The sequence below is a fragment of the Crinia signifera genome, chromosome 11 (genome assembly GCF_055691185.1).
Source record: "Crinia signifera chromosome 11, ASM5569118v1, whole genome shotgun sequence".
NCBI lineage: Eukaryota > Metazoa > Chordata > Amphibia > Anura > Myobatrachidae > Crinia > Crinia signifera.
The window spans coordinates 99760347-99770062 of NC_139227.1; the positions used below are offsets into that span (position 1 = coordinate 99760347).

At 49.8% G+C, this 9716-nt stretch overlaps 1 protein-coding gene across 1 annotated transcript; it reads left to right on the plus strand.

The window, feature by feature from the left end:
* The first annotated feature begins 8961 nt into the window (after positions 1–8961).
* LOC146045112 (uncharacterized protein C11orf96 homolog) lies at positions 8962–9300 on the plus strand. Its single transcript, XM_083163789.1, has one exon. It carries the CDS (start codon positions 8962–8964, stop codon positions 9298–9300), a length of 339 nt encoding a protein of 112 aa, XP_083019915.1.
* The last annotated feature ends 416 nt before the right edge of the window (positions 9301–9716 follow it).

Genomic DNA, 9716 nt, shown 5'->3' on the forward strand with positions numbered 1-9716 from the left:
ACTGTGCAAATACTGTACGTTCCACCTACTGGGAAAACGTCTCCTCTTCTCCAAACAATGGACAGCGAGAGGAAGAAATGGGAGCCCTTGAATCAGCTGTGATAGGACTGGATTGTCCAGAGATAACTCAAACCGGTACCAAAAATAAACAAAGAAATGGTATATGGTGTAATACCATTTTACCCCCCAATAAAGGCCTCCCAGGCTTCACCCATCCAGGGCTGAAACCGGTGTCCCAGGGCTTTGGATGCTGGCCTGATAGGGTTAAAACACTCATTCATAACAATGCTTTATACAGGTGAACTACAAGTGCCAGCATGTAGGGCATTAATGGGCCCGCTGGGACTTGTAGTCCACCTGTAAAAAGAATGTTAAAATAAAAGACACACACACACACACACACACACACAGAAAAGTATAACTTTATTACATACCTCACTTTTACACCAATATACTTACAAACCCAGGGTCCAGCGCTGCCCTCCCTCCTCCAGAGCCAGGTCACCCCGCACTGACCGCATGGTGAGCCGGCTTTCTCTGGCTCTGCTAACAGCTTCTATATCGCTGTCCCAGCGCTACAGAGGCTGCTAGCGTGGTTAGTCAATGCGTCTCCATGGGACAGCGCTATAGAAGCTGTTAGTGCCGGAGAAAGCCGGCTCACCCCGCTGTCAGTGTGGGGTGAGCTGGCTCTGGAGGAGGGAGGGCAGCGCTGGACCCTGGGTTGGTAAGTATATTGGTGTAAAAGTGAGGTGTGTGTGTGTGTGTGATAGTTATAATTTTCTGTGTGTCTTTTATTTTAACATTCTTTTTACAGGTGGACTACAAGTCCCAGCGGCCCATTAATGCCCCGCATGCTGGGAGTTTTGGTTCACCAAGTCCCAGCATGTGGGGGAGTCCTGCTGGCACTTGTAGTTCACCTGTATAAAGCAATGTTATGAATGAGTGTTTTAACCCTATCAGGTTGGCGTCCAAAGCCCTGGGATGCCGGTGACAGCCCCGGGCTTCAGCCCTGGATGGGTGGAGCCCAGGGAGGGGGGGACCGTCCAAGGCTGACCAGCCACGGTGACAGTGCTCATGGTTCGGCCGGGGGACCTTATGTAAAAAGTGTCTCCCGGCTGTGGCATGACACCGCGGGCTGTTGAAGCCCGGGGCTGGTTTCAGAAATACTGGGGACCCCTACCCTTTTTGTCCCCCGTATTTTTGGAAACAGGTCTGGCTTAATGAGCCCGGGGCTGGTTATGCTTAGGAAGGGGGATCTCACACCCCCTTTTTTTTTTTTTTTTAAACAAATTCGCACATTTCCACAAATTCGCACATTTTCATGACTAAAAAGCGCACTTAATCACACTTTTTTTCCGGGAATACGCAGCTCATTAAATATGAAAATTCACGGCAAAAAGTGCAATTTTAAAAAGTGCGACGATTGAGAAGTTACTAAAACTCTCATCCTGTTAAATGTCACCCAATATGTCTGCAGAGCCGCTCTGCACCATACATCTGCTAAACTGTGGAGAGATGAAATAACACCCAAACTGCTCTTAACTGTCATTTTCCAAACAGCCTGTGACCTGGCAGTTAGGAGCTGATTGTCAGAACTTGTGGTCTCTCTCCACTTTACCAATGCTTAGTACATAGACCCTAATCTCCCGATGTACAGAACATGACTAACCCACTGCAGCATGTGTATCATCTCCCTGTTCTCCCTTTGTTACGTGACTGTCGCTATGTGGGCACATGGCAGCAGCAGGAGGGTGCGGGTGATTAATGTTTCCATAGCAACAAGCCGGGCACTCAGCAGTGGTGATAGATCTGAGATTATAATGGGAATGTGTCTACAGGAGAGCGGCTCCGGCGTTCATGGTCCATGCTGAGAACAGAACATTCCCCTCATCTACTGGCGGTAACAGGCTGCCACAGGGGAGAGTCGTGACTCTCTAATGAGATGCTCTGCTCCTCTGTAATGACCGTCCCTCTCCAAGCCGCCCACATGCGATACCGTGAGCAGGGAAACGTGGTGTGCTCCGGGCTGAGTGCCCTTGGGGCAAGGGCTCCCTTCTCACTGCAATGCTACATAGGGGGGGATATTTATCAAAGCCTTGGAGAGTGATAAAGTACCGACTTATCTGCTCCTAACTGTCACTTTGCAAATACAGCCTGTAACATGGTAGTTACAAATTGGTTGGTATTTTATCCCTACCCACTTTATCACTCTAAAGCCCCATACACACAGTGCAATACCTTTTCTATTTGATCCCGATTCAACTCTCTCTGCATGTTACAGCTGCCCTGCCACCTTGTACCTTTACCTCTTACTCTCTCCAGGGTCCTCTTCTCTCTGCCTTGCAAAATTCCCATCTCTCTCGCCCTCCTTGTGTCCTGCCACCTTGTCCCTTCACCTCTCACTTTCTCCTGGAACCCCTCCTCTCTGCCCTGCACAATGCCCCCTCTCTCCCTTGCCCTCCCCTCTGTCCTGCCACTTTGTACCTTCACCTCTTACTCCCTCCCGGGACCTCTTCTCTCTGCCCTGCACAATTCCCCATCTCTCGCCCTCCCCTATGTCCTGCCACCTTGTCCCTTCTCCTCTTGCTCTTTCCTGGAACCCCTCCTCTCTGCCCTGCACAATGCCTCTCTTGCCCTCCTTGTGTCCTGCCACCTTGTACCTTCACCTTACTCTCTCCAGGGAACTCTTTTCTCTGCCCTGCACAATGCCCCTCTCTCGCCCTCCCCTGTGCCCTGCCACCTTGTCCCTTCTCCTCTTGCTCTCTCCTGGAACACCTCTCTGTCCTGCACAATGTCCCCTCTCTCTCTTGCCCTCCCCTGTGCCCTGCCACCTTGTCCCTTCACCCTTCGCTCTCTCCTGGAACTCCTCCTCTCTGTCCTGTGCAATGCCCCTCTCTCTCGCCCTCCCCTGTGTCCTGCCACCTTGTCCCTTCACCTCTCGCTCTCTCCTGGAACCCCTCCTCTCTTCCCTGCACAATGCCCCCTCTCTCTCTCTTGCCCTCCCCTGTGTCCTACCACCTTGACCCTTCACCTCTCGCTCTCTCCTGGAACCCCTCCTCTCTACCCTGCACAATGCCCCTCTCTTGCCCTCCCCTGTGTCCTACCACCTTGACCCTTCACCTCTCGCTCTCTCCTGGAACCCCTCCTCTCTACCCTGCACAATGCCCCTCTCTTGCCCTCCCCTTATGCCCTGCCACCTTGTCCCTTCTCCTCTTACTCTCTCCTGGAACCATTCCTTTACCCTACTACTTTGTCCTGAGGAGTATGGGTCATTACTTCGAAAATGTCTAGGTCAACAATCAATAGGTCGACCACTTTTGATCTACACATGAAAAAGGTTGACATTGTCAAAAGGTCAACATTGAGAATGGTCGACATGAGTTTTCATGTATTTTGGCTGTCTATGTCAACATAGTGGACACCGTATAAGTGTACCACATTCCCTTGCATGGCTCACTATGCTTCGGGCACTATTAAGAGCTGATTCCCTGACACCTTCTCTGTTTCCTGGGACCTCTCCTCTCTGCCCTGACACCTTCTCTGTCTCCTGGGACCTCTCTTCTCTGCCCTGGCACTCTCTCTGTCTCCTGGGACCTCTCTTCTCTGCCCTGGCACTCTCTCTGTCTCCTGGGACCTCTCTTCTCTGCCCTGGCACTATCTCTGTCTCCTAGGACCTCTCTTCTCTGCCCTTGCACCTTCTCTGTCTACTGGGACCTCTTCTCTGATCTGGCAGCTTTTCTGTCTTCTGGGACCTCTCATGTCTGCCATGGCACCTCTGTCTCCTAGAACCTATCTTCTCTGCCCTGGCACCTTCTTTGTCTCCTGGAACCTCTTCTCTGTCTCTTAGGACCTTTCCTCTCTTCCCTGGCACTCTCTCTGTCTCCTGGGACCACTCATGTCTGCCCTGGCACCTTCTCTGTCTCCTGGGACCTCTCCTCTGTGCCCTGACAACTACTCTGTCTCCTGTGATCTTTCCTCTCTACCCTGACACATTCTCTGTCTCCTGGGACCTCTCCTCTATGCCCTGGCACTCTCTCTGTCTCCTAGGACCTCTCTTTCTGCCCTGGCACTCTCTCTGTCTCCTTGGACCTCTCTTCTCTGCCCTGGCACTCTCTCTGTCTCCTTGAACCTCTATTCTCTGCCTTGGCACCTTCTCTGTCTCCTGGGACCTCTCTTCTCCGCCCTGGCACCTTCTCTGTCTCCTGGGACCTCTCTTCTCCGCCCTGGCACCTTCTCTGTCTCCTGGGACCTCTCTTCTCCACCCTGGCACTTTCTCTGTCTCCTGGGACCTCTCCTCTCTACCCTGGAACTATCTCTGTCTCCTGGGACCTCTCTTCTCTGCCCTGGTACTCTCTCTGTCTCCTGGGACCTCTCTTCTCTGCCCTGGTACTCTCTCTGTCTCCTGGGACCTCTCTTCTCTGCCCTGGTACTCTCTCTGTCTCCTGGGACCTCTCTTCTCTGACCTGGTACTCTCTCTGTCTCCTTGGACCTATCTTCTCTGCCCTGGCACTCTCTCTGTCTCCTTGGACTTTCTCTGTGTCTCGCACCTTCTGTCTCCTGGGACCTCTCTTCTTTGCCCTGGCACCTTCTGTCTCCTGGGACCTCTCTTCTCTGCCCTGACACCTTCTCTGTCTCCTTGGACCTCTCTTCTCTGCCCTGGCACACTCTCTGCCTCGTGGGACCTTCTCTGTGCCCTGGCATCTTCTCTGTCTCCTGGGACCTCTACTCTCTGCCATGACACCATCTGTCTCCTGGGACCTCTCCTCTCTGCCCTGGCACCCTCTCTGTCTTGTGGGACGTTTTCTTTGCCCTGGTACCTTCTCTGCCTCCGGGGACCTCTCCTCTCTGCCCTGTAACCTTGTTTCTTCTGGTCTCTCCATCGTGGGAACTTCTTTTCTACCCTGCCACCTTGTCCGCACTCCTCCCTGCCCTGGCACCTTCTCTGTCTTCACCTCATTGTTACCCCTGCTATTACAAGTTACAGGAGACTCATGATAGATTGACTCTAGGTCGACAGTCATAATGGGCGAACACTATTAGTTGACAGTCAAAAGGTATATTGCCAAAAGGTTGACATGAGGGTTTTTAAAAAAAAAATAATTGCCGACAGGTGGTATTTCATGCCCTACCATCCACTACGGCACGAAGTGAGAATATAATAGTGCCTGAAGCATGGCGAGCCATGAGAGGGGACACGGTAAACTTAGACCAGACATTCCCAACCACGGTCATCAAGGCACACCAACAGTGCAGTGCCTTGAGGACCGAGGTTGGGAATGCCTGACTTAGACGGTGTCCATAACGACTTATGTCGACTAGGGATGAGCGCCGGGGCCAAAGATGTGGATTTGTCACAGAGATTTGGATTTGTTGAGCGGCGGTGAAAAGTGGTCAAAAAAAGCCCAAATCACGTAATTTTTGCATTTTTTTTGTCCCTAGAGTAATATTAACCGCAATAACATTAATTTCCAGCCCTTTCCAGACAATTTTGACCACTTTACACCTCACATTATTGTTTTTAGGGCAAAAGGTTGCACCACGGTAGCTGGATAACTAGGCCCTGGATAACTAGGCCCCAAAAAGCACATAATAGCAAAATAGGTGCAAGATGGAATTGCCACTGGGCCCACCCACAATAAAATAAGCAATGATCCATAAAAAATAGTGCATCATTCATATAATAATTTAATTTCATAATGAAAAGCGATCCATATAATACTCTCATTGCTCAGCTCTGTGATTGGCAGTTTGTAAAAGTAGGCCTCAAAAAGCACATAATGGCAAAAAAAGAGGTGCAAGATGGAATTGTCCCTGGATACCGCCCACCCACCCTTAGGTTGTCTGACAGTATATACTATGGGTGCAGTACACACAAAGAAAGAAAAAAAGACGAGAAAAATGGATTAGGATTTTTTCAATTTAATTTGTTTTTAATGCGCAGATTGTATAACGCTGCTTGGATGCAGAACAATCACACACCCACCTTCTGACAGTATATACTATGGGTGCTTTACACAAAAAGAATGAAGAAAGATGAGAAAAATTGATTACGAGTTTTTAAATTTGTTTTAAATGCGCAGCTTGTATAACGCTGCGTGGACGCAGAACAATCACACACGCAGTGGCGTAGCTACGTTTTGGGCGCCCCCCCTCGCTGCCGCCCCGTTTCAGAGAACTGTGTGCTATATGGGGGCGGCCATTTTGTGGTGGTCCTCGGCAGAAGAACGGAGCCGCCGGGACCAGCGAGATAGGTAAGTCTGCAGGGGATTGGGGGGGGGGGATTTTAACTATAGCACCGCAGCCCCCGGCGCCCCCACATGCACAGCGCCCCCCCCGCGGTGGCGGGGGCTGCGGTGCTATAGTTATGCCGCTGCACACATGCACCTTCTGACAGACTCAGTATACTATGGGTGCAACTACACACACAAAGACTGAATAAAGAAGATAAAAATTGATTTGTATTTTTTTACTTTAATTCATTAAATTTGGTTTAAATGCTCAGTGAGCTAACAGCTGCGTGAAGGGCAAACAATTACAAACGCAACTTGTGGTGAATACTTAACGTCACATTACCCTGTTAGTACTATTGGGGTGTAGTATACAGCAAAAAAATAAAGAACAGCAACATTTATTTTTTTATATTGTATTTCTTTTTTATGGACGGCCCTTGGAAAACACTGCGTGGACCGTGGAGGCAAAACAATCACACACTGAACTTGTTCTGCTTCTTCTGACAGTAGTATATGGTGTATAGTGGTCTCCACTGCACAAGTTCACCCCTCTGTCTGCACTGCACAGCACCCCTCTGCAGTCTGCACAACACCCCTCTGCACATTAATGATGATGACTGAGTGATCGATGACCAGTACAAGTTCAAGTTAAACACCCCAGTGCCAAACCCCTCTGCAGTCTGACTCTGCATGCACTGCACATAACACCCCTCTGTCTGACTCTGCAGTCTGCACAGCACACCTCTGCAGTCTGCACAGCACCCCTCTGCAGTCTGCACAGCACCCCTCTGCAGTCTGCACAGCACCCTTCAGCACACTGGGCCTTATTTTGGTTCATTCTTTCTGACAAAATCCTTCTTAGATGGACAAAACCATGTGCACTGCAGGGGGAGGCAGATGTAACATGTGCAGAGAGAATCAGGGATGGGGAACCTTTGGCCATCCAGCTGTTGTTGGACTACACATCCCAGCATGCCCTGCTACAGTTTTAGCATGGCCAAATAGCAAATCTGTATCAAGGCATGCTGGGCTGTGTAGTTCAACAGCAGCTGGAGGGCTGAAGGTTCCCCATCCCTGTTAAAGATCTAAAATATTATAGCCGAACTTCATACCAACAAATATCTATTACAGTACCGCCATCTATTCAGCAGGAGTCACATTGGGTGATGTATATTAAAGATCAAACAGCCCCTAACTGTCATTTCTCAATCACTGCCAGAATGACAGAAGCTGTATGGTTAGTACTTTAGCTGTCACCAAACTTTAATAAATCTACCCCATTATTTGGATGTGGGTAGTAGGAGTATTATATGCTGTTATTATATAATATACATCCGCGCCTCAGTGCTGTCCAGGCTGTGATAGACAATAATGACATCATTCATGTGACCTCTGTGACATCATGCTGATGCTCTCCGATGGGAGAAGCCGCTCAATACATCGTATGCAGTCATTTGCCGTGTATCGTATGCAGTCCCTGCCCAGTCCGCTGAGACGCAATATATCTAATGTGCAGCAGGTGCAATCTTCAGGCTCCGACGTGATGCATGCGGGACCACGCATCGCATCGGAACTCATGTCAACAACATGCGGTTTGGGCGCTTTTTATGCGATATATCGCCGCAGTAGCATAGAAGTGACTTAGGGCCAGATGCACTACGCTTCAAAAAGTGATAAATCGGAGAGCGATAAACAGTCAGCCAATAAGCTCCTACCTGCCATGTTACAGACTGTGTTTGAAACATATCAGGCAGAAGCTGATTGGCTGGCTGTTTATCACTCTCCATTTTATCACTTGTTAAAGCTTAGTGCATCTGGCCCTAAATCACAAGTAAATCACCGAAGTGTATGAGGCATTTACATAGTTGTTATACTGTGGCCCCTGTATGTGTATGAGGTGTGGCCCCTGTCTGTGTATAGGGTGTGATATCACAACATTCACAATGGTCTGATTTTAAACTGTTATGTCGACATTTAACAGGTCAACATGGTCATAATGTCATCATTTTGCATGTCGGCAGTCAGAATTTCACCCTAAATGTGGCGTTAAAATGCTGTGTCGGTATTTTGACTGTACACATGTCGACATAAAGAACATGTCAGGATTCTGACTGGATACTCTGTGTATGAATGTGGGGGTCTCCGTCACTTTCTCAGCTATAGATGACACATCACATCACCAGTATCAGGGAGATAATCACATAAATCCCAGCCAGGACTGCTGCTCTGTAATACAGACAGGATGCCAAGGCCTCCCCCCTACCACCTGCTCTATGCCGGAAGCCTCCCCCAATATATCAGGATCCTCCATTGCACCAGCCTCATGTTTGTGTCACTAGAGAATCCAGCTCCACGTCACCGGATGGCAGCCTCTACAAGGAGGTGGGTGGCATCTGGGCAGAGAGTGTAGGAGGTGGCAGGGATATAAAGGAGGAGAGGACACAGGAGTCTGACATAAGCAGGGATAGCTTCACAGGATCCCTACCTACTGCTCATTACATTGCAGATTCCTCATCCGCAGCAGCCTGCACTGACTCCAGAACCTCACAGCACAGCACCCTCAGCCTCCCCACCTGCAGCACTGCACAGCACCCTCAGCCTCCTCATCTGCAGGGACTGCACAGCACCCTCAACCTCCCCACCTGCAGCACTGCACAGCATCCTCAGCCTCCTCATCTGCAGCACTGCACAGCATCCTGAGCATCTAGTGTCCTCCCTCTCTCCCTCCAGGATGTCTACCTTCCAGGCTGAGGACCAGCTCTGCTCCTACCAGGAAGCCATGCAGAACAGCACCTACCTGCAGGAGGAATTCCCCCAGTCCTCCCCAGCCAGAGCAGCCCTCAGGAAGCGCAGGGAGAGTAGGCTCAGGGCTCAGCTCTTGTCCTTTGAGGAGATCAGGGAGGTAGAGGAGGAAGGATCTTCTCCCACCGATGAGGAGAAAGCCAGAAAGACTTTCCTGCAATCCCTGGAGAGCCTGAGAAGAAGCTCCAGCCACTCTCACCCCCAGAGGGATAGGTATTGCAGCCACAGACTCAGCCTAGATTCCAGTGACTCTGACTCTGCCTTGTGATCTGTCCTGCACTGTATCCACTACTCCTGCAGTACCTGCTGAGACTCAGGGGGCTGAGTACTTGGCCTTTGCCCCTCACCCCTCACCCCTCATCATGGATGGTGTTTTGGATGTAGATCCTGGGGCTGTGGAAGCAGTTCCCTGATGGGCTGGGGGGATTTCTAGAACAGAATATCTATTTTTCTATGCACATGTGAAAGATCCCTCTCCAGCAAAGTGAGTGTTCTAGATCCCTCTCCAGTAACCTCTGTAATAATGATGTAAATCTGCTTTGTGAATTGATACTTTTGTTACAGTAATATTTATATTTTTCCTGTGATCTTTCTCGGTCAATAAATACAATTTATTTCATTCTATCTGCTGTGTATTGTGATTGTGGCTCTGTGTAACCTCGGTATCCAGTACTGTATATAAGG

What these genes read in the sequence shown, in the direction of transcription:
- LOC146045112 (XM_083163789.1), top strand. Translation starts at nt 8,962, where the DNA reads ATGTCTACCTTCCAGGCTGAGGACCAGCTCTGCTCCTACCAGGAAGCC.